The sequence below is a fragment of the Physella acuta genome, unplaced genomic scaffold (genome assembly GCF_028476545.2).
Source record: "Physella acuta isolate Inbredline_101_S28 unplaced genomic scaffold, ASM2847654v3 ptg000902l, whole genome shotgun sequence".
NCBI lineage: Eukaryota > Metazoa > Mollusca > Gastropoda > Physidae > Physella > Physella acuta.
In genome coordinates, this window is record NW_026732419.1 from 219,786 (window position 1) to 246,068 (window position 26,283).

At 32.9% G+C, this 26,283-nt stretch overlaps 1 protein-coding gene across 13 annotated transcripts; it reads right to left on the reverse strand.

Annotated features, from left to right (window-relative positions):
* Nucleotides 1–205: 205 nt before the first annotated feature.
* LOC131953049 (DNA-binding protein RFX2) lies at nt 206–20,292 on the reverse strand. 13 transcript variants are annotated; one of them, XM_059316049.1, is made up of 21 exons: nt 20,184–20,278; nt 19,974–20,085; nt 19,711–19,833; nt 16,405–16,498; nt 16,149–16,178; nt 15,018–15,132; nt 14,503–14,599; nt 12,876–12,902; nt 12,173–12,254; nt 11,799–11,948; nt 10,852–10,896; nt 8,663–8,844; nt 8,203–8,319; nt 7,869–8,106; nt 7,691–7,779; nt 7,408–7,562; nt 7,194–7,291; nt 6,847–6,996; nt 5,713–5,921; nt 4,041–4,203; nt 206–3,876 (listed from the first exon to the last, which is right to left on the reverse strand). In XM_059316049.1, exons 4-21 carry the CDS (start codon nt 16,459–16,461, stop codon nt 3,358–3,360), a joined length of 2,523 nt encoding a protein of 840 aa, XP_059172032.1. In that variant the 5' UTR covers nt 16,462–16,498; nt 19,711–19,833; nt 19,974–20,085; nt 20,184–20,278; the 3' UTR covers nt 206–3,357. The 13 variants fall into 13 exon arrangements, with proteins under 13 accessions (XP_059172032.1, XP_059172030.1, XP_059172026.1 ...); XM_059316047.1 differs by having other exon boundaries at nt 11,799–11,966; XM_059316043.1 differs by having other exon boundaries at nt 14,458–14,599.
* Between the last annotated feature and the right edge of the window lie 5,991 nt (nt 20,293–26,283).

Consider the following 26,283-nt stretch of genomic DNA (forward strand, 5'->3'; position numbering starts at 1 on the left):
AGTGAATACTCTCCCTTTATACACCCTTAATGATCCAATGATCTTCTTGTAAAACAAATTATAATATTCAGAGAACCCTAGGATCTTGTATATTCTTAATTCTTTTGTCAACCCAAGGATCTTGTATATATATATATTAGACAACCCATGGCAAAGTTACTAAAAATATTTTTAATAAGTATGAAACAAAGAAAGAACAAGTAGCCATTATAGTAATGTTTTATTCAGCAGGTGAAGATAACTTCATGTAAAAGACAATAAGAACGGTTTGTCAAAATAAAAAATAACATGCCAGACTTAAAATGGATGCCGTAACCAGTCTGTGAACTCAACACACAAAATCAAACATTCATTCAAATAGAAAGCAGTTTGGAACATGTCTACCCTAAGATTTGCACAATGGGATGTCAACACACCAACTGATGCAGGCATCAGCTGTTTGCATATTTATAGGTCAGGGGTGAAAGGGGAAAAAAGGTACAATAGCCAAAAATAATTTATTTAAAGCAGACTGTACATGATTAGTGCCAACACAAACTAATTGGTGCTTAGGTCACACAGTATAAACAGTTATACAGTTTGAATGATGCCAGCTCTAGTTACCTGTTGTTGGAAAAATCTGGGCTGAGAAGCAAGAATGTAAGAGAAAGTTTCCCTGAGTCTTCACTTGCTAAGGCTATTAAATCAGACTATGAATCAGAATAAGGCAAACATTCTCATTTCATTCAATTAAAAAAAAAAATGGCAAAAACTAACTAAATGCGTACCCCGTTTCCATGAATAAAATAAAAAAACTTATCATTCATAAACAACTAAAATGAGATAGTAAAAAAACATTTTGCATCAAGACCACTTAAGAAATTAATTAACAAAAACACTAAAAACATTCAAACAGTGGAATTAGAGAGTTTGATAGTAGTCAAATGACTGTAGATTAAAAACAAAGCATTTATAGAATTTAAATAACATGAAGAGAAATAATTAATATAAATAATTTTGGCTAAAATTGCCTTGAAACACTATCAGCATAGACAATTGAAACATGCATAGCCTTTCATGAATAAATGCTGAAATGAACCCACATTTTCTACTTGTAAAGTAAAGGCAATCTTAAGATGTGTTTCTACCATAACAATTCAACATCAAAAATTGAATTATCCAATTCAATATTAAATGTACACCATACTGGAGCAAATGGAGACAGCAGTACAATCTTTTATCCAGCTCAATTAGAAATCACATTTACATTTAACTATGGCCACAATTTGCCAAGCTCAGTGATTATGACCTGCAACAAACATGTTGGGAGTCATTACAGTTGACCCTATAGACACAATATTTACATCAGATGAGTTTGTACAAACGATGGAATGGAGGAAGGAAAAAAAAAAAGGAATGACAAATGATCAGTAATTTAAGCAGTAATATATACTAGCTGACTAGATTGGACTACACATGGGGTAGAAGAATTACTGCACACTATCAATGAGACTGTCAACTGCAATCAATCTATTTGCCACTAGGGTTCTAGAAACAAGTCTTAATGTCTAGATCTAAGCCTTAAAAGAAAAGTACTTCTATAAAAATTCTATTTGACTAAATAATAATGATCTAACAAGTTATGGCAACGCTTATATAAAAATATTTTTTGAAGAACTCTCACTTATTTGTAGATTATCAGTCCAAGGTTAACATCACAGTATTACTATTTGTACATGCAGAACAACAATGGGGAATTAACATCACACAACTAAACTATAATAATGTCTCAGTAAAACAGTTTGATAAGCTTTTTTCCAGTTGTCATTTACTTTTCTGTTAAAAATCTGTTACTATTTTTAAAATAAAAAGACAAATACTGCAATTTTTTCAAATTATTGAAAGTTAATAATTTAAGACAGTTTGGAAAAGAAGTTTTTAATTAATAAAAGTTGGACGGACTGTTTTACTTAAAAAATACTTTGTGGCAAATTGTCATACATATTAGACTGACACACTTTTTGATAAGAGGATTTACAATCATTGTATGCACCACTTCCAAACATTTAAACACATTTTAGAGAAAGAGAATGTACAAGAGAAAACCACTTTGTACAGTAACATTCACACTTAATTGTACTTAAGACAGAGTCAGCAGAATAAATACCACAAGGAGCATATACATAATGACCTAAGCAACAACAACCATCTTTAACATTTACTGACTAAACATTTACTGTTGATGTAGATGTCTACAATGTCTTGTGTAACTGAGTTCAGCAAGAAGGCAATATCCCATGGAAAGTAACACATTCAGTTAAATGAATGAGGTGTCATAAGCAAAGAGTGATAGTTTAAAAATCCATGTGAATTATTTCAGTTGTTTGCACAAAATCAAAATGATATAATTCTACAAAATAAGACAACTTTCATTAAAGGTGTGCTCAAAATTCCATAAATAGCCTTTTATGCACCAGTTTGTATGTGTCAATGATTGTTTATAAAGAAATGTAAGAGTAAAGAATTGATAAAGATTCAAGTCAACTCAGATCAACAAGGAATGTTACTTTTAAAGTATGTTGAATATAAAATGGTGAGCAGCTTCCTCGACCTTTTAAACATGACATGAGCTTAAATATAAAAAAATACATTAGGGTATCTGCTTTCAAAAATAGTTTTTGATGAAAAAAAGGTTTCAACTGTATTTACATATCATGGCTAGCCTAAGCACGGTGGACTGTTACCAAATTTCAAATGACAATGCACACAATAATTTTTGTAAGCTGTCAAATACAAATGCTGTCTACAAGACATTTTTAAAATACTTAGTATAAAAACTTTAACTCTATTTTTACACTGTACATAAATGATAAATGTATTTTTTAACATTTTAAGCAATAATAAAAAGTAAGAAAATGTATAATTATGAAGGTCTAAGTCTAATACATTTCTGTATAATAATGAAGAACTAATACATTTCCAGTTTACATTTCATGATGCACTTTAAGTTAAAGATACTTAAAGATTAGTTTAGATTTTTCTAAATTTACTTAAAGAGGCTAGATAATTATTTGGTAATTTTGCACTACAAAACAACAGCCATTCCAAGTGTAAACCTAGAACTGAAAGAGTATGAGTGATTCACCACTAGTCCACTGAAGCTAATGGACCTAGCCTTTGTTTCAACATATTTGAGCTTTTACAATTTTTGTGCTTATAATGAGCCCTCTCTGTAAAAGCAGAAAACCTATTTCTTTCATTATTTACAAAAACAGTCCTCATTTAACAGCCAATACTTTCTCTTATAGTGAGAAGCTTGAGCAAAAGTTATTTTCTGTTTTGATATTTAGAGAGTCCAGATGAATACTTTTTTAAAGGCTATTCTGTCTTAACCCTTTTTGCTGCTGTCACATCACCTGCACCACTAGATGAAACAGGCATGACTAAAATTGTGTGTGTTTTGCTGGAGTTGGGATTAGCACTGGAAGTGGTGCGAACAGCCAAAGTGGTGGGCAGGCCACCCTGTGTTGCTGTGCTGACTGAATGGACTGGAGTTGCCCCAGAGACTGACGTGCCAGATAAAACAACCAAACCTCCAGCTCCACCAATACCATTTGCTGTGGGTCTTACAGTAATGGTTGGTGTGCCTGATTGGCCGATTGTTCCAGGTCCTTGACGAACTGCAACTGCTGTTTGGCCTCCAACAGAGCCTGGAGTATTGGAAGTAACCAGCATGAGTGTGGTCGGGGTTGGGGTTGCACTCTGGGGAGCAACCATTGTAACACGCTGAACAACTTGTGGTTGAGATAACATAGAAGGCTGGGATGAGTTGGATGATTCTTCATCATCGTCCATATCCATAGTACCAAGATTGACAGCACTGCTCAAATCATGGAACTGTAGACCAGTTCAAAAGAAAATATTGTCAACAACATTGTAAAGTGTGTGTTATACAAGTAAGTACACTATTTTATTACAAATTATATTTACATTAATAGACACATAAATCTATTTATTTTCTAGTCATAAGCATGGAGATATTTTTAAAAATGTTTCATCACCTGTCTTACTTCTCCCATGACAGCTATAGGTGTCTGACCTGTTGCACTGGCTACTTTATGTTCAACAAGATAAAACATAAATTCGTCATAAAGAAGACGAATAAGATGAAAAGAACCAAAACTTGCTGCACTGCGCAGGGTAAGATCTCTTATCACCATTGAGCTATGATGGAAAATAAAAATAAAAAATATAACAATACAATTTTTTAAAAATTAAAAAATCAAAAACCAAAATAATGGATATTTACACACAAAAACATTCCAAGTCTAGTGCAATTGTTACCAATGTGAGTCTGACCTGATAGAATAATCGTTTATTGTCCTATCAGAACAACTCAACTAAACCACTGCTTTTCTATAGTTATTGCCATTTTTTGTCCGTAACTTTAAAAAAAATGGACAACTTGTCATTTGAATTTAAACTCTTCAAAGCTACTAAACAGAATGTGCCAAATTATCAGGTAATATGTTTTGTTGCCTCATGATAATTTTACTCTGCATTCGTGATTTATTATTTTTACAACTAGAAACTTTTGCTATTTTTTGTGGTAGTAGGAGGGAGGGGTGGAAAGAAGTAGATTTAGGTTAAATAGAAAAACTGTTTATACACGTCAACTTTCACGGGATCAGTCCAAGTTCACACCATAGACCTAGCGACTTCCTGGCCACCTTTAAATTTTAGGGGAAAGGAGTGGGGAGGTCTCGCTACAAATCTATACAAGAAGTATTTGATAATACAGCCTCATTTTAACTAAATCTAACTAAATATGAAATTCAGGACCAGAAACTAAAGGTTGCCAGAAAAAAATATATTAATTTGTGCTGGTAACAATTCCGATTTGTACAGAAGGCAAAAGCATTACCATTTTGCCATAATCAATGTATCATAACCTGGGTGTCAAAACTGAAATTAAGGGCGAAACTGTACAACCTGCAGCCTTGTCATATGCATGCAAAAAGCCCAGGAATGCTTATATATTATATATGGCACAATGTATACTACATTTTGTGCAGTAACAATAAAGAAAATTTAGAATATACAGGCACAGGTGAGATAGTGTTTTATTAACATGTATTTCTCCTTATTCCATCACTAAGAGCGTTTTTTTTAAAGTAAGAAATCTTATTTTCACAATTAGAGAGGCCATTTAAATAAATTAAAGTTCCTCTTCTATTGAGTGGGGCATGGATTATAATGTAAATAAAGTGGTTTTGAAAAAGATAATATTTCTGTGATTATATTAATTTTAGCATTTTACATAATTTTTTTTAATTGAAAATTAAAGGTGTGGTTTTTTTGTTTTTGTTTAGGTTAGGTATTATTTTTATTTTGCAAATTATTACGCTATTTTGGGTCAAGCATAATAAACTATGACTATTTTCCTATTTTTATATCTAATAGCTTAAATTAAGATTTAAGATATGCTTGTAAACCTATTCAACATACTTAAACTCTCTTATAAACTTTTTATGCAGTCTTAAATAACTACTTTTTAAACACTTAAAAATCAAACTTAGAAAAATCCTTATGTATTAAATAAAACAAAACCACTAAAAAAAACTTGACAAACCAGGACTGAAGAGCAGTGATTCATGATTTTGCAAGGGATTACTATAAATATACCATATTAATGCAACCATTTTCTTGAGTCATTAAGTAAGAAAATCTAACCTATAAAAAGACCACTTGAGTAAAAACTGTCTGGCTGCCTTTGGGAAATTTTCATTTCCTTCATGAGGTTTGAGCACTTGATTGACCACACCTTCCAGCCATTGAGCCCACTGCTCTAAGGAATTCCCTTGCTTTAGTGTTGCCTTAAAATCTTGTTCAAGTTGTTGAACTAATGCATCTTCGCATTGACAAACCCAAGAAGCTTGCTCCTAAAATAGAAATGCAAATAATTTTATCACATTTTCACAGAAAATTATTTGAAGAACAAATTTATTCAACCATAAAATTCATATGCCATCAAGCATCTATTATTTTGCTGGATTTCCAATTACTTAATTTTCAAGCTACTGTTATAGGCACATGCAGACACCCAAGAAATAGTGTTACAGTCTGGTGCCGCAACTATGTCAAGTAAGTTTATTTATGCGTAGCAGCAGAAATCTAGTTGGTAACGAGATATTGAAGATACTGTTGGAAGCGTTAAATAACAAGTTTTATTTATGTTGTTTCCTTGTTTTCTATCAATAGTGGTTCATTTCTACCATTTTTCTAAAGTTGCGAATTATTTCTTGAAATTACGGGCAACATAATTAATGAAATTAAATATAATTAAAATCCCTCTGCAGTTGAATTTGGCTTTATGGCTTTATTTCAAATGTAACTATTGAACAAGAAGTGACTACATTGAATTTTTTTTTGCATTTCAAATGACTTTTTAAAGAAATAATATTAGAAGTAGTGTTTTATTTACGTTTTTCTGGAATTAGTGTAATTTAAAATTATTAATTAGTAGACTATGAAGCAATTTAACCTCATACATAATAACTTAGACCAATTTTGTGTATAATGCTTTTTATTTTATTTTTTTAATGCAAAAAGTGTTGATGAGCCAGTAAAGGGTTGAAGAAATTGAAGATGATTAATTGCATATAGAAACAAAGTATGAAAAAAGCTTAAACTTATGTATCAAAAGTAGTTAGGCTTATATTGGCAACTAATGAAATGTGTTTTGGCAGATAATTACAAAGTTAGTAGTTGAATAAACGTAATATTTATAATTTAAGTATCGTATATTATTTACACCACTGCCTTTTACAAAAAAGTCATCATAATATAAATAGAACTACTACATACTTGTACATTGGTAAAATCAACTCGATTGAGATCTGTTAACATCTGGTTTATTTGGGAGGTATTTTGCAACACAGCACGAGCTGCCTGAGCCAGGTGATTGAGTGAAGTGTAACGGCGTAAAGTTTGTGCAAAGGCACAAACAGCTCCAAGCTGTAGAAAAATAAATAACATTCTATTACACTACACTTGCAATATGCAAATGTCATTTTACAGCAACTAGTTGTGATGTTATTATAACTTATCCTTATAAAAAATGTTAATATATTTCTATGAAATTACATATTTGATAACAATAAACAAATTAATTCTAGTGAAAAAAATTTAGAATTTTATTCTTTGACCATTACCTTTGTTTTCACCATTTCTTCTGGTACATTTTGCATAGCATTTTTCAACCAGCCTTCTAAACTTTTTGCAAAGTTACGAATAGCTTGTGTAAGTGAACCTTAACAGAAAGAATGCCATGAAATTATTTTTGATAGAAATTAGTGAAAATAATTCAAAGTAATTTTAAAAATAAAAAAAAGTTAAAAAATTAGCATAGTAATACAAAATACATACTGGGTATAGGTCGAAGAACATCAGGAATTAAAACTTCTACAAGTGCCTGGTAAAATGCATAGTCTGATCTGCGGACCCAGTTCATCAAAGGTTCATAGCGACAAAGTGTATAGAGTTTTTCTTTAGGGATACGTTTCTCAAATGGATCTAAACTGCTAAATTTAAAAGAGAGAAAAGATATTCCTTTTTAGATTAGCACATCATTACCATTGATCAATGAACAGATCTAAGATTTAAACAAAAATAGTCATATTATTTAAGTATTTATATATAAGAAACTTACGGTGACTCAGGTGCTGGGTTTCTCCAAAAAGTCTGCCATAGATTCTCTATGAGGTTAAAATGCAAGTTAACAACCACATCCACCACTGCCTAAAAACAGGATAACAGATATTTACATTTCACTCTTTTCAACAACAAAAAAAATATATATATATATACACTTCTGAAATAATAATTACCTCAGCATGCTCTCTATAAATTTTTTCAAAAGCTCTGATGTCTTCCACACCAATACCATCAGGAAATGGAATGAGGCTAACATCAACATTGCCGAATGATGGGAGGGCATGAGAGGCATCGCCTAAGAACTGAGTATGCTGCTGCTGCTGAGAATGGCCAGTATCAGATTGGCCACCACCTTGAGTTCCTGTCTGTCCACTGTCTCCATCAGATCCTTCTTGCTTCTGATTAGCTAACCTAAACAGTACAAGTTATATAAAAAGCAATGGTAAATTATTATTGACTGGGCTAACCTACATGTAAACAGCCTTGCTTCTAAAAAAGATGACTCACTTTTTGCTGGTATACATAGGTTGCTGTCTGAGAGCCATTGTCTGATCATCTGTAAATTGATTCAGGGAGGAGTTGGCTCTGATACGAATGCCATAGTAATGATATTTGGAGTTGCCCCTAAGACAAGCAAGTGAACAATATTTACCATACTTCTCAAAATACTTTTTATCTGAACCCAAAAAAATAAATATAATTATTCATTAAATACTGCCAACATTGTTATGTACACTTGCAAAGTATTTCTAATATTATTATAACAGCTTTACAATAACAACTTATTTATGGATAAAGTTATGAAAGCTTTACAATTTACACAAAATTTCAAATAATTTCTGAAGGTAAAAAACTTTTTGGAATTTAAATTCATTACATTGACTTGCACCATATTAAGAATTTCACAAAAGGGTAAAATCTATGAATAGTTGCTTAATAAATTGTAAAACAAGTGTAAAAAGTTAACCTTGTTCCTAAACGTCTAGTTCTAAGTCCAAGGAACACTGATCGAATAAGCTTCCCAAAGGAAGCAGGATTCATTGGGTCAAGCCCTTGCTCTTGACAATGCCTCAGGTAATGATAGTAAAGTGTACTACGTGGCAAACTGACCCCCTCAGCTGTTTCATAATTGTCAATTAGCCATTGAACCTGTAGAGATTAGAGAAGATTTTGAGAAAAATAGTGTTAATAATCTGAGCCAAAGTGTTATCAGAAAAATTTTCATGACTAGTTTAATAAACAAAAGAAATCACTGTAAAGAATTCTCAGTCCTTAAATGTTTTGAGGATCAGTAAAAAAGTAGAATTATTATTTTTTATATTATTTATTATTATCAATATACATATAATTTTTTGGCATATACATATTTGAGTGAAGGTTAAAACAATAATGGTTCTAAATAAAAGAAATTGTAAAATGGCTTCAAAAATTAAAAAATAAGAGTGACTCTAAATAAGGTAAAAAATGTGTAAAAGTATTTTACTACAGGATATATTTGACAGCACTAGTTTATAATAACAGCAATTTTTTTTTCAATATTCTCAACACGTCCTCGTTATAGTTTTTTAAAAAGCTTTCGATTCTAACTTGTTTTAGAATAATCTGCTATAACAGTGATAAAATTTAGTTTCCTATTTCTGGTTCATGATATTTATCCTCCTTAATCTCAGTAAAATACTTTAAATTCTGTTTAGTTAAAGGTACAACAAATATACTTAATATCAATTTTTAATAGTTTATAACTTAAAGCTAAACAAATATTTGACAAAGCTATCTCAAATTGATAACACTTTTATAACAAGATGGAACAAAAAAATAGAAAGCCACACAAACATTCAACTTATATAAAGTGTATAATAACTATTCAGATTTCTTTAAAACAACAATAAATTATCTAAATATAATGTGTACACCCGTATGTGAAGTTGGTTGAGTAGGTCATATAATTTTAGCTTGAATTTGAAAAAAATATTTTCTACAAGGGTGATTGAAATTCAAAGCATCAAAATCTAAGGGAGGACAATTCAGTAAGGCCCATTCACACCTTTCAAAGCGTGGTTCCAACATTAAAAATAAAAATAAATGTTATGATTTCAGTAGAGCAATACTGCCTTCCATCATACTTAAAATGATCAAAGCAACATAGGATATTATAGGTATGCATGCTTAAGATAAACTATAAGAACACAAAATTTACAACACCAATAATTTTTACTCTTAATTTTTTATGTGATTACTTTAATTACAAACATTAATTAATCAAGATTTATTCAATCGTTTGAGATAAAACTGAAAACAATTTAAACTGGAAATTTTAAAGTTAAAAAGCAGCATGCAAAATTTCAAAGAATACACAACTATGTTACTTTGAATTTCAAACACTTCACTTCTCGGCCACAACTATCAATTTATGTGTTTTTTTCTAGCCTTGTTAAAAAAGGTAACTATCGCTATCATAATGCTTCTCAATTGTTTTGGGAACTAAAACAAAACATATATTATATACCTGTTCATAAAAAAGTTCTAATTTATTTACCAGAGAAGACATATAGCATCTCATTTGCATTTATTTAATGACTCATTAATTTTTTAAATCTTGTGTGTTTTCATGAGTATTTGATGTTGCTGATTTAAAGCTGCATACACATTGTTTACGAATAACTAGAAGCTGCAAAATTTGGTTAATTATGCAAAATCATGTTCTCAATATATGCAATATTTCATTTCACAGATAAAAAATTCCAAAAATATTATTCTCAAATATTCTGAGTGAAATTCATAACAGATCATGTTATGACAATAGTACTTATTCCCTGAAATATTTCCAAAAAAAATGTGGCTTATGAACAAGTATATAATAAGGTAATATATAAATGTAAAGGTAACTGTAAAGTTTTGTCTTCAATAATTTGGAAACATGACAATTAAAATTAAGGCAGTTTTGTACTAAAGGTACAGGTCTTGCCAAAGTAATGAAAAAAAAAACACAACAAAAGTTGAAAGATGGGCCTGTAAACAAACACAGCTCACCCCATCCATTGGAGATTGTGTATTAAAATAGGAACAAACAAAAGCACAATCTCCTATGGATAGGGACTTGAGCTAAATGACAGCCAGCTAACCAACCACACTTTGGCGGGCGTGAAGGAGCCTTACCTCTTTAGTGTGCAAATTGCTCAGCTCTGCCAGAGGGGTGTGGTTCTTTAAAAAGGAAGAGAAAACCGAAAATAGGGAATAACAACAGCTGTGGGTTATTTTTAAGCAGTGTACAACTTCTTTTAATCTTTAATAAGATAACTTGCTGAACTATTGGAAATAAGGAAGTTGAGGCTAAGTGACCTAAAACAGAATTACTCAGTCTTTGTCAACTGAGACAACGTTTTGATACAACTATAAATAGAAAGAGTTAGTCCTAAACTTAAAATATTAATGTAACTTTATAACGGGTAAAACTTATCAAATAAGAAATAGCTGATTATGTTATTGAACTTTCAGTAGCAGACTATAATGTTATTATTTAAATATGAGAAGAAACCGTACAAAAAAGATAGGTTCAGCAAGTTAGATAATATGACCAATGTAACAATACCAAAAAAATCTGACATTGCTATCCAAATGATTTATTTATGCAAGCTTAAGCATAAATTTAAAAAAATGCAATAAATTGAACTGTTAAAGTGAACTCTTGAAAAAGATTTTTTTAATTAGTCCTAATTCCTTAGGAAGTAACAAAATAGGCTACTATTGCATATATTTCACATCTAATTAAAATGTATTAGTACCATCTAATTTTCTAAATGTTATAGTCTACCTTACCAAAAACTTTCTAAAAATGATGAGTAGCAAATGTTTACTTATACGTATCAGCAAAAAAAAAATATAAATAAATAAATTACTAGTTTATTTTTTTATTATTTACTAGCTTATTTATTATGTGTAAGAAATTTCTACAGTGAAGCACAAAAATGTTTATTCTTAAAATAAAAGGATTAATTTTTTTTTAATTTTCAAATTAATTCACACTAATATGTGACGTTAACCCACGCAAAAGAATATATATTTTCAAAACATGTTGATTATGATTACTGAATGAGAGTACTTACAGTAACTGGTGATGCTCTTGTTGTATGTGTCAATGGTGTGCCATCTCCATCTACAGTACCACTTTGAATGAGGAAAGTCCCACCTTGTTGGATTATCTGTCCTTGTAATGTTTGTACAGATGTTCCAACAGGCATTAGACTTTGCGCCACCTGTTGAAAGAATGGATTCTTGACAGGAAGGGAAAATAATCAATATGTTATTTGCTACATAGAAAGAATATGAACAACAAAATTTCATAAATGAAAAAGCATACTATATTACTAGTAACAAATTAAAAGCATCATTTTCAGAATGAAAGTAATATAATATTTTAAAATATGAATTATCATACTTATATAAGTTACAATAGTAAATGATAACAATTGGTAATTACCTGGGTTCCTTGTGGGGTCTGGTAGTATGTTCCTGACACATTAGTGTACATGGTCCCTTGACTATAATCACCATAATTATGCCTTAGGAAAATAAATTTTAGAACACATTACAAAATCTATAAATGTGATTTTAAATGTATGCAAAATAAGGTATAAATTACAATATATTTGTTATGTGTATATAAACTAAGCTCCCCTTGAATTTAAAATGTATAATTTTTTTAAGAAATGAATTTTTGAAATTGTTAAAACTTATTAGCATGCTGATGTTATTACAGCAGCTAAAATTAAGTACATACAGAGTGTTAAGAACATGTAGAGATATACTTAATAATAAAATGACACAATACAACAGCAAAAAGATTTATAAGCAATAGATCATCATAGATATTTAGCGCGTTAAACTTGATTATGAGAAGATTATTTTTTGACTGTCTATCAATAAATTAATGCGTGAGGGAGATAAAAATACAATATAGTAGAATCCAAACTATATATAACAAAATGCATTAAGCAATTAGGTTAGTTATAGCAACTACAAATTGAGCTAAACTTGCAAAAATACAAAATTGCTTCTAGAAATTAGATACTTTAGTTAATGATTTAGTTACTACTAACATGACATTAATATACATATTTAATGTTTGCTAATTGCAGAAACCATAATATTCTTGCTCTACTGAATAAGAGTAGTGAAAGTACCTGGCTTTCAGCACCAGATCTTTAGCCCTACAACAAAAAAGGACAAACTTGAAGATAGTGTCTATGTTTTCCCTTACTTTTATATCATATTCAACCGCAAAAAATAATAATAAATAAATTAATTCCCAGATTCTAAATTTGTAACCAACGTTGAAACTTAAAAAAAAAAAACTACTTTGATATTGGTCATCAGTTATACAAAAACAGAATGAAGGCTAAAAATGATTGGTTTGGAATCAGTTGCTTCACTAATGTAATTACCTTACAATAATGATTAAGACTGTTACTATATAATTAAATACAGTGAAATCGTTTAAAGGGACAGAAATACTTCTTAATGATAAAAAGAATCTTCTGTTAAATGATGCATTAAAAATACCTAGTAGCTTGTACAGGCCACATTATATCTTTGTCTTAATTATTTGCGTAAAAAGTTTCACTGTATTTGTATTTTTAAATATTTAAGAATATAATGACATTTTTGTAAATGATTTAGACCTATATGATTTAAAAATACAAATATATATAAAAATTTCAAATAATTTTACTCTTCATTAGATGAAAATTTAAGCTCTATTAGTGTAAGACAAAAGTATATCATTTCAGGCAATATGGCCCTAAAGATTAATAAAAATAAATACTCATTTACTATAGTTTTTGGCTATTATATTGTATACAATACTGGACCACTCTTAAAAAAAACCACAACATCCAACATGGCTTGCCCATACAAATATAATTATATTATCATTTGCAATGGCAGAAATCTGAAAACTTAATAAAAATAATCTCTAGAACCATGATAATTAATCTTTATTAATAATAAATAAAATAAATATTTTAGAAAAAAGTGCAGATTCCACGTAACCAAAATTTTTAAAAAGGAAATATAATAAAAATCAAAGCTTTACCTATAATTTAACATTAGAATGATTATTGATAAAAAATAACTATGAGAAACTGTTCTAATAGAAGAATAGTATGTAAAAATATTAAAAATAATGAAAAACTTTATGTTCTAGTAAAGTAAAAGTACAAACTCTAAAATTGTAGCCATAGGTAACAATTAGCTGCTATCACTAACAAAAAAACAAACAAACAAAAAACAATAAGATTTTTTAAACACTTCAGTGGTCGAGTTAATTTGAGTTAATTTAACGTTGTAAAAAAATGTTTTTTTTTTTTTTTTAAGAAACTAATTAAACTAGTAAGTTTTAAAATACTTTTAAAGATACCACTGATCTAAGTAGCATAATTTTTTTTTATCTCAATACTTTGGTATTTAAAATAAATGAAAGTAATATATAAATGATTAAGTGGAATCTGATAATGAACTAAATACCATTAATATTATTTTAGTGCACTTTCTAAAGAAAATAAATATTGTGAATCAAACTGTTATTAATATTATATTGTAAAATAGTAATAGCAATGTATTTTAACCATTTAAATCAACAAAACTTCAAGAGAAAAAAAAATCACACGCCAAGAAAAAGAGCAACGCCAAGTGGGTCAAAGAGAGAGCATAACGCTAAATTTAGTTATGCCTCTCTCTTTTAACTATTCCTACTGTGGTCCGTACATTTGGCCATTAGCGTAGATGCCAGGGTCTGAGCCCTCTACGTACTGTAGATGTGTGGGGTACACTGTTTGTCCACCTTGTTGAATAGTAATTGTTTCTTGTTGTGCTTGTTCTGCCAGTTGTTGATGGTCAACTGATGAAGCTAAAATAAAAATGTAGAATATCAAACATAAAATTTTTTTACTTTCATTTTCTAATCAGTGTAACCACTTAAGGGCCACCTATGTTAGCTAATGACTATTTGGATAAATAATTGAAACAAATACTGTCAGTAATGAAAATTTGTATTGCATACATATATTTTTAATGTGCTGTACACGATAACAAAAGATATCAGATGAACTTTTAATGGGAGTACAGTCATTTTTTAAATATGGTACACACACTATTCCAAGAAATTTTTGTTTTAAATTGAGCAAAATAAAAAAGTTCCATCAAAGAACCATTATTTTGAGAATATGCGCAGTGTCACTAGCGGAGTACAAAAAAAAAAACAATCCACCAGATTAACAAGTGGTGGCCTTCAAAGAATTTCATGTGAAAATAAAATGCTTGCTTACTAGTAACAATAAACTGCTGGCCAGTATGTGCTTGAGCAGGTTGTATGATAGTTGTTTTTTGTCCTTGCTGTCCACCTTGTGAGCCTCCACCTGATGTCTTAACCACCGCCCCATTCTATTTTAAACAAACAACAATAATATCAGTTCTAAAGTTAAAAATAGAGACAATTACAACAATAGTTCATTTTAATACCCAAGAGGACTAGCAAGCCTCTTCGCCATAAATTATTTTTTTCCTTAGGCACATAAATGATTTTTAAAAGAATTTATTATTTATTGGGGAAGTGTAAAATTTATAAAGAGTTGTAGTATTAGAATGGGATGAGATAGAGTTATGAATCTGAAACTGTGGATGATTTAATAATATATTTACTTAACATTTTAACCAATTAAACAAACCCTGCAGACTGTTTATTTAATGCTCATGTTAAAGATAGACAGCAATCTAAAATGCATAATTAAAAAAAAGATGTTTGCTGAATAAAATATATTTAAACAAAACAAAAAAACAGAGTATTACTAAAAATATATTAATGGGAAAAAAATGCTTATAAAAAAACACTGTTTGATAAAAAGCATTTTAAAATGAAATATATTAAAAATAAATAATGTATTGGTGTATGAGGCTAAAAGATTTTATGTTATTGAAAAAGCATTTTTTAAAGTTAGGGCCACACAAAGCACTAATTACCTATTTAAAAATTAGTCAAATACAGGGTTATTGGAAAAAAAAAACCTTCACTTCCAAAAGTATGTAGTTTTAAAATAACACTAATAATTGTCATTGAGTAATAGAGAAAGAAATCAATAATTTTTCTAATCAGCTAGCTATATTAAAAAATCAACATAAACTACATTAAATATTTTGGTTAAAAATTATCTGATTGGAAACAGAACAAAAACAGTACACTTATTTTTTAAAATAGTAACATTCCAAAATTTTATCAAATATAAATAGGCTTGAGAAATTGTGCAGATGCTGATTCAGACACAACATAGTTCATTCTAAACATAAGCATATACCCATAATACCATCAATTACGTTTTAGGTGATGTCAAGATTAGCAGCTACTTGTGAACACACTAATAAAAACTTTATCATGAAGCTGAATTAAATGTCCTCCCACTTACCCCATCAGATGTGAGGTCTAGACCAAAAGCCTGCATTTAACAGATAATAACTAAATACAATAATTATAAAATACAATGATGAAAAAGTTCAACTTGAACATCATTTTGCTTTTTTCATGAAAATGAGGGAAATGCTTCTGCATAATAGTTGATGATACCTGGCAATAATACATTATTAAACATAATTTAAACTATCTCCATGAACAAATTAAAACAAAACACCCTTGACGTTAATTAAATAATAATGTAAATGTACCTGAACAGCAGCAGGATTCATTACTTGTAAATCTGTAACGTATGTTTGTGCTGCCATTGATCATTTAAGAAATACAAAAATGTATTTATATGAACTGCAATAAAAAAAAAAGTAAAAATAAATTAACAAAGCGTAAAATGAGTTAACCCCTTTTATTGTTTTATGAATGATGTCTATACCTTACAAGAAGTTTTACATTTCAAGTGTAATGCTAGAAAATTTTAGAGTTGTGTTCAGTTGACTAATGCTTGTGAAAAACCAGTAGAAACTACTAAGTTCAACATTAGTTAAGACTAACTAGTAAAGAGTGCTCCTGGATTTATCAACACTTAATGAGGGCATTTCAAAACTACTTTTTAACACTAATTAAGGCCCTAAATTTATCAATGACCCTAGCTAAGAAATAAAAACAGAAAAGAAATGTATCAATGATATACCTATTCAATTATTAGCTTTAAGAAGTGAAAGTAAAAATGTTAATGAAATGAATTTTATATATTATTAGAATAATACTTGTTGCAGTTTGGTCCCACCCACATAAAAAAAAAACAAGGTTCTAATAAATTTAATCCCAACTGTCCATTGTGTCAATCCCCCCTCCCCCCACTCAATCTCAATATTTTCATGACATTAAGAGCTTAATAAGAGTTAAGATGTATGTGTTGTTTTCCAGGTTTTTAAAAGTTCTTTTACACTTTCAAGATTTTTATTTGGAAAAGATGAATCCTCATTATGAGATTATTATGACAACAACTCAAATTTCCAGTTTCTTTCTATTTCCTTAATTTTTTTAACGAATTAATTTTTCTTTTTTTATTCCTAACATGTATTTTAAAATAAGTTTAGCCATATCTATGCAACTTACTAAACTCTAATGAAGTATGAATATTTTGTGATTGAAGAATGGATTTTGTTTGATCAAAATCAATGTGTGGTTAAATAACATTATAAAAAAAAAAACAATAAATTACAAGGGTGCAGCTACATTGGTAGAAGCATAGGTTTCTTAATGCTTTCCTTTACAATGGAATTTTAAAATTTTGTTCCTTAGTCAGTTTTATTTATGAAACGAGTTGGTCCTTTTCAGGTTCATCAAAGCATAACATGAGATTATATTGTTGTTACATTTTAAATCAATGAAAAACATTTGAAAAAAAAAAAAGCCATAACAATTTTTCTACAGTTATTACATTTTTTAATTACTGAAATAGATTCAAAAGAAATATGTGAGAATTAATATAAATGCACAGATTTTTTAATATCAATTTTTACCCACTACTGTAAAACATGATAATACAGTGTGCAAACGTCAATCCAAAAACTTGAGTTAGCAAACATCTTTTTGTTATATTTTTTCACATTGATAATTAGATATATGTAGGCCAATAGTATGTTATAGCTAGTATCGCCAATGGACGAGAATAATCTTAAAGGAATTCGAAAGGCCCATAAATAATATTAATATAGTTATCTTATAAAATCCTGATTGTTTGGTATCAGACTGTAAAAAAGAGAGGATGTTTAACGCTTTAATATTTTCTGCAATTAAACACAGTAAAAAAGACAAAAGCTGTTCTGGTTTTCACTTGGTAATGATGACATAAAAATGGCATTTGAAAGGCTAGCATAAATTTTATTATACAAAAATGTAAACAAAATGGTAAAACTAGGTCATGTGGTTTACATCATTTAAAAAAACTTTATTTGCAAAGTTTTTTTAAATAACTATCCATCGCAGAGTTCCTGCACAGCCAATCTTCTTCTTCTTCTTCTTCGTTCTTAATTATTAGTGTTGAAGGTGATCGAGATTTATCTGCCAGCGCGTTTGAACTCGAGACTTTGTTCGAATTTATCAACCATGAGCTTTTTGCCGACTCGACCACGCCTCCAACACAATTAAGCGTTACGTGTCAACTGGTTATGCGCCATTGAGGCCATTGACTCCGGTTTCAGCCTGCTTTTCTTTTTGGATTTGCTTCCATAGCCTTTGTCCAACCAAGAACAATCTACAAGGCAGCAGTTGTTTTAATTTTGGAGTTCTCTCCTAGAAGAGTGGCTGTCCCCAGCTAACGAGCCTCATCTGCCCGGGGGTTCGAACTCGAGACCTTTCGGTTTAGCAACCATGAGCTTTACCGACTCGACCACGCCGACCCCCACAGCCAATCAATGTTTGTCTTATTAAAGTGAAACATCTGTTTATAACTTAGGCTTGATGAAAATAAATAGAAATGTAGCCTTAAACTCAAAAAATTATTTTCAAGTTCTCTGGATTTGCAACTTTGATAACATTGATTCTAAAAATATTACATTACAAGTAGTTTTATATCTATCATTATGGTTGACTAAGATTCTAGTACTTATGGGTATGATAAACTCACATTGTTTTAAATTTTAAGTTTGCATGCATATGCTATTTCAGGTGCACAAGACACATTTAGATTTGTAAAACTCAATTTTTAGTGTCTTTAGGCCTAGATCTATTTAAAAGTTAGACCTAGATATATTATATAGAATATAGATCTAGTATAAGCCTAGTAGTTACATTGTATGGCAGAAGTAGATGTATTGTGTATTTTTAGATTAGGCCACATGCTATTTTTTTTAAACAGAGTCTATCTATGAGGTAGGTCTTCTGTGCCATTACAGATTGTTAGCCAACTAGCTATTGTACTATTACATTAAGGTTGTGGTCCTGGGAATGCAACATATGGACTCATGGAGCAGTTAGTGTTTAATCTTGAACAATATGAAGAATGTGTCTATGCCACTTTAAAATACTTTTTAAAAATATATTTCGATTTATAATTTAAGATGGTTACTTTTTTTTTTTACAACATATGAGTTAAAAGAAATCAATCCCAAACAATGTGTTTTCAAATTAATGCCACGAGGTTAAGCACGCTCAAAGGCCAACAAGAAGGGGGAGGGGGTTTCCATTTTGGTTGTCAAAGACACGACAATGCTGATTTAAAATTTAATACGGCCTGAGGGTCTCCGTGACCGAAAATGTCTAGTAATCGGTCATTTAAACAAGATGCATCTAAATGGGAAAGTAAAATACTCTTTACAATTTATTTGTTTAACTTTTAAACATCTTAACGTAAGACAATTCACAAGACCGATATTTTTAACAAGAAAGCGTTTCCGATCGGCCATTTTCGAACCGACCTTTCGACATTCCTACTGACTTTCCTACTTTAAGCATTCAGTTTACAAATAAGGCCATTCTTAAGATGGACAAGACAAAACAAAAACACACCCTTTATCTAAAGCAATCATCAACATACAAATGAACGTTAAATTCACCTTAGAGTTGTTGATGGGAAACAGTCGTCACAGCTACCGTGTCTATGGCGTTTATTCCTACGGCAACTGTTGCCAGAGTCTTCGCGTCAGCATAAGCAATATCCATGCGCTTCAATCCGGGAACTTTTGAATTTAATCAAAAGTATTAGATAATTACTTAACTATAATTTTATATTCTTTGTTGATACAAATTTGAATAATTAATATTTCTAGAGTTATAAACTACTTCTATCGAAGTATTTACAATAAACAATATTGAATACTTTTTTGCGCGGAATGTGCGTTGACATGAAACGGTGAAAAACATTTAGGCATGCTGGGGCAAGTTGCTATCAAGATGGCGGTGAAATTTCGCGAGACTAGCGTGCTTGACAACTGAGGCACGAAACGAGAATATCCATAAGTTTTAAAATAGCATTATAATTTATGACAATTGAAAATAAAAAATATAATAAATACGCTGCATTACTTACATCATATGATTATCTAACATGACAGATAAAGAAGATGAGCCTTAAATAAAACTAAGCAGCAGCTAAGGAATTCAAGACGGCTAATGCGGTCACCGAGCAACGACTTCAGTTGCCACAGAACTAGATCTAGATCTAACTGTATTGCGGGTAGGGTGAAGGCCGCCTGACGTTGTGTAGAGCTCTTGTTTTTTCTTGTTGTTTTTTTTTTTTTTGCGTCGTCATGGCCATGTGCCAATTTGTGCGACGTTCAGATGTTTTGTGCTATCAAAGTAGATAATTCATATTCTGCTTTGTAAATTTAATAGATTAAACATGTTTGATAATCACAATTCTCGTTCCTAAACCCACGACAGTCAACATCAACAAGCTTAGATCTGTTAATTAGTTTTTTTATTGTATCTTAATTGAAAGTATAAGCCCAAAAAAATAATAGAACATTTCATGCAAGAGAAATGCGCACCTAGACTATAAATACAAGTGTGTGGGTATCTTTTAATTGATGGTATATGCCCTAAAAAATTAGTATATTACAATAACATTTCATGCTAGAGAAATGCGCACCTAGACTAGAAACACAAGTGTGGGCCTATATAAATTGCATATGCAGGGGGAAAAGGAAAACTATTCTATTTATTTAGGTAGCAAATAGAAATATAGCCTGGAGGTTATGAGTATAGTACAGATAAGAAGACAGTTACTGTTCAAGGGAGAGATCGAGAAAAAAAATTGTAACATGACGTCACACTTTGTCAAGAAATATTCCTTAGTATAGGGCCTATAGATGTTTATTAGTCGTGTCGTTGACAATGCTTTACTAACCCCAACTATTGTTTCCTCCAGAATTTTTTTCTCGGGGGGGGGGGGGGGGGGCGACACTGGTAAAAAGTATATATTTTCTATATAAATTCTATTTCTTTCAGGGGGGGGGGGGTTAGACCCCCCCCCCCCCCCTGAAGAGATGCCTGGAAGAAACTGATCGCAACGAAAAAAAAATTCTATTAAGGAACATATTATTAAATAGCATAATAAACGAAAGAAATAAAATGTGATACTGTAATAAAAGGCGTATATTATGCAGGCTAGGCAATATAATCACTCTACTGTCTAAAGTAGATCTAAGCATTACCTATTTGTGATATTTACTCGGAGAGGAAGGGCAGAGAGATTGACAAAACTTGGAAGGTTTAGAGAGAGGGGGATGGTCCCAGTATTTCTTTCGAGCATCTCTTCGGGGGGAGTGGGTGTTCCCCCCTCCCGACGCACGTTTAAGCCCCCCCCCCCCCCAACGAAAAAGACTTTATATAAAAAAATATATAGAAAACACATGCTTTTACCAGTGTCTGCCCCCCGTCGGAACATTTAGTCCGCCCAAAAATAGTTTTAAGTGCCGCCCCCCTCCCGTCCCGGAAAAAAAGTCTGAAAGAAACACTGGATGGAGCGTGTGAACGTCCACACATTTCATTTCATTATAGGCCTTCTAGTTACTGATGGTAACAAACATAAGACCGTATATCTCACAATGACATACAAAAGATACGAAATATAGACTATTGATGTAAACGACAGTACTCATATTTTTACTTTCTCGTATACAGATTACAGTATAGAGGAAGTATTGTAATCGTGCACAAAAATCACATGAAATTTTGACAGTAATTTCATCGTTACACCTCAGTACCTCATCATTTACGGAGTATAGGGGACTTATTTTAATCGGGTAAAAATAATAAATGCAGATTTATCAAAATTTCAGCTTTCTATGCGTAATCGAGTCGGAAAAAACTGGGCTTTGTAATTCTGTTTTAAGTGAAATAAAACAAGCCATCGACAAATATGCTTTCTTTCAATTTTTAAACTATCTTTTAAAAAAATCGTTCTCAATACATTCTAGATTTGTAACCCCCCCACCCCCCCCCCCCCCCCCCCCCCCGCCTTCCTATATAGATATTAAGTAGTTCTCTAAACATTAAAAGCGCTACTAATTTGTTAACATTGTTGCGTGCGCGTGTGTAGCTTTTGTAAATATTTAAATATCAAAAAATACAACCTGTAATGAGTTGTTTTAAAAGAGAAGTACTCGATAAATATGTATCATTTATTTTATTTTAAAAATGTGTCCATTACCCCCTCCCCCCACCACCCATATTATAAAAAAATGACGCGGTGTATGAAAAAGTCTTACGCAGCACCATAATGATCAGTCAGGCCAAAACGAGTTCATGACCTTTATTCCTGTTTTCATTCGTCATACACACGATAGAGCAGGGGCGTAGCCAGGTGACAGGGGCGCCTTTTTCGGGTAGTGTTTGAACTAAACATTAAAAGCAGAAATTAGAAAATTCACCTTTTACCAGCCACATTTACCAAGGCCTATGGAATTAAAGGATTTGCCGCACATCCACAACACAAACATGCAAACAGACATTGTGAATTAAATATAAGCTTTTAAAAAACCGACACGCTCTAAATTCTGGTTCGTTTTAATGAAATCTGTTCAATCACAGAGGCGTAGCGAGGGGGGGGGCGGGGGGGGGGGAGACATATGTCCCCGGGCGCCGACGAAAGTTTGAGAGGGGGGGGGGTGCAAATCGAAAGTTTGAGGGGGGGGGGGGATGTAAATCGAAAGCTTGGGGGGGGGGTGCAAATCGAAAGTTTGACCCCGGGCGCCGGGAAGGGTCGCTACGCCTTTGTTCAATCATTCATAATGTTTTCGCCATTAGGGCCCAAGACTCATAGGGCAGATGAAGTGAATTCATCTGTTTCAATGGTCTCGGCATACGGGGGTGGGGATGGGATATAGTGTGGTCTATGCCCAGCCGCCTTGTTTTCCTACCCAAAACTGGGTGAACACTGGGACGTCCTACAGACTCGAACCCAGTATGTGAACTCGAGATTTTAACTAATCAGCGCTACAGTTTTGCCCCCCCCCCTCCCGTCACACTATTGTCTACACCAGGCGTTCCCAACCTTTTTTACTCTAGAGCACATTCTAAAATATCGGTAGGGAGGCGGGCACCACCTATTTTAAATCCCGGCGCCCGGGGACAAAACTTTCGATTTGCACCCCACCCCCCTCAAACTTTCAATTTCCATCCCCCTTCAACCTTTCAATAATGTTTATGAAAAAAATCTGTCTCTGTCGAATAGTGAGAGGCGGGCACATACGAATCGTTCGGCGGGCGCCATGGCGCCCGCGGGCACAGGGTTGGGAACCCCTGGTCTACACTCTCCTGCTTGTAAAACACAATCAGTGCTTTGGTAATCCTAGAGGCTGTATCTTAAATCTTATCGCTAGGTGGTGTTCGCGTGGCCAGATTTCTTACTCTCGATGTGCTTTACATAAGATCTGTTGGTCTTAGCTCTAGCGTTTGATAATGGGTCGTCCAATCGTAGGGGGGGGGGGGGTCAGTAATTTTGTGACGGTGTGTGATGAGGGGGAGGGGGGTGTTCAGATGGTGTGACGTCACTTATTTGCATAAAAAAGCAATGTTAGAAAACGAGTTTTAGCCGTTATTTTGGAAAAATATCGATGTTTTAAGAAAAATTCAACTGCAATTTTTAGGGGGGGGGGGGGGGTTGTAGGCTGAGGTGTGTCTGGCTTGTTGTGACGACGTGTGACGGAGGTAGGGGAGGAGGTAAAAATCGTCAAAAAAGCGTGACGTCATTTATGGATGACCCCTAATAGAAAGCTGTTGCGCGGACTTTTTAAACCTCACTAATTTCAGAAAAAATTATACAAACCAAAAAAAGGAAAGATTTTTTTTACATTACATCGATACCAATTTTGTGTGTCCAGCTTCAGTAGGAGTTGAGACATAGACTTTTAAAAATGTATGGTCGTGGCCACACACTGCTAAGACGTGTGTCGTTCACGCCAATGGTTAATAAATGTATTTTAACTGCGCTGTAAAGTCACATGGCGGTCACAGTAACGCACAAGGTAACACCATCGGGGGGGGGGGGGGGCACCACATCTTAAAAAATATGTGGGGGGGGGGGGGGGGGAAGGGAAGAATGACGCTAAACCGGAAATGTAAAATCCGTACCTGATAACGCCCGACCTAGTGACGCTACACTCACCGTGGCGTAGCTAGACCAGGGGTCTCCAAACTTTTTCAGCCCGATGGCCGCATTAACTATCAAATAGCAGTTCGGGGACCAGAGTTTCTTCCAGGCATCTCTTCGGGGGGGGGGGGGGGCTTTGCCCCCCCCGAAATTTTTTTTACCGCCCCCCCGAACGAAATGAAATTTATATAATTTATATAGAAAATATATACTTTTAACATTGTCCGCCGCCCCCCGAAGAAAGTCTACCGCCCCCCCGAAAATTTCAAGTGCCCCCCCCCGGAGAAAAAAGTCTGGAAGAAACACTGCCAGGCATCTCTTCGGGGTGGGGTGAGCCCCCCCCCCCCCAACTAAATATAATTTATATAGAAATATATACACATTTCAAGTGTTATCCCCCCGTCCCCTCCCCCCCCCACTCCCCCCGTGGAGAAAACATTCTGACAGAAACACTGTCGAGGGTCGACAACACACTTGAGGTCCAAGTTTGCTCTCAAATTGTTCTTCATCTTTTTTTGAAAATGTTTGTTCACACAGGTATGTTTTTCCAAAATTTTAAAGGTAGTTTGGTGCTAACGTTTTAATATTAGAAAAGTCTTCCTTGGGCAAAAACTTATAAAAACCCACCCGCCCTTTTTTGAACTAGTCTCTAAGGAGGTCATTTGCTTACAATTCAATGGCCTCCTGCTGCAGTTTATCTGGGCAACTGGCCACATTTGCTTCAATAGGATTTTCATCCACACCTCTAATGAACACAAGCAGTTGAGAGGTGGAACAGCTGTTCAGCAACTCATCCATGTCTGCAACACGGCGAGCAATAGTATTTGTACCCAAAGCTACATTTTCAAGTTGTTTTGAATTCTCTGGGCAAAGTTCCTTAGCTACTCTCAACAAACATTTTTTCTGTGGACTAAAATATCTCCGCGGGCAGAATGAGAGGAGCTCGCGGGCCGCGGCCCGTAGTTTGGAGACCCCTGAGCTAGATTAATAAAATAATAATAAATAATAAATAATAATAAAATAATCAAAAGGAAGGGGGGGGGGCTTACATTAAAAAAATTCTTGGTGAAGAACGCTTGTTTATCTTGCCTCTTCCGGAATAAAATCTAAAATAATTTATAACTAATAAGGAGCAAAGAGGACCAAGTCAAGTAAGTCAAGTCAATAAAAATATTGTGTTTGTAATATATAAGGCATATGCATATAACTATTCTATGCTACTTGCATATTGAATTAGGCAAAATAGGTCGGAAAGATGTCGCATTTATATATAACACTTTGCCTCCCCCCCTCCACACAATCAGGACTAATACCCCGAGCTAGAGCCGACCATGTAATTGTAGGCAAATGTTGATTAACCTGTTTGATAATCCAGATATTCAACAGGGTCACGGTCGGTTGACCCTGTCTATCTATGAAGAGGTCACATCTGTAACAATGAACTCCCGGATGTGGATAAAGAACCTATAATTTCTAAATTAAGGAACAGTTGATAAACCTTGTCAGTCTATAAAACAATCTCCAAACCACCCAGCTTATTTTCTCTTCTTATTTACACTGATTAGGGTGTTTAGGTGTTGATGTCATGTCATCTCGGCCTAAAGTCTGTTGGACTTCCCTGAGTGCACCCAGCTGTGATGGGTACCTGACTCATGTAACTAAAAGTAAAAGTTCCCTTTTCAAACCTGACTATGCCCAGTAGCCTTTACTTTCCCTAACGTGAGTTAGGTACCCATCAGAGTTGGGTGGACTACTGACTTGAACCCGGATTCGAACTCGAGACTTACGGGCTAGCAGTCCAGCTCTCTACCGCTAGGCCACTCTGTCCTTATGTAACTAAGGTGGCTTGATATGCCGTGGTTATTGAAACAGGTGAACTCTACTTCATCTACCCAATGTGCATTTGGCATGAACGGGAAAATGTAAATTAAATTAATGAATTGAATTGTACACAGGCCAACAAGTCAACTCGGCATGTAACATATTATTGCTATTGTACACACAATACAAAAATATCAAAGTAAAGCCAATGCGA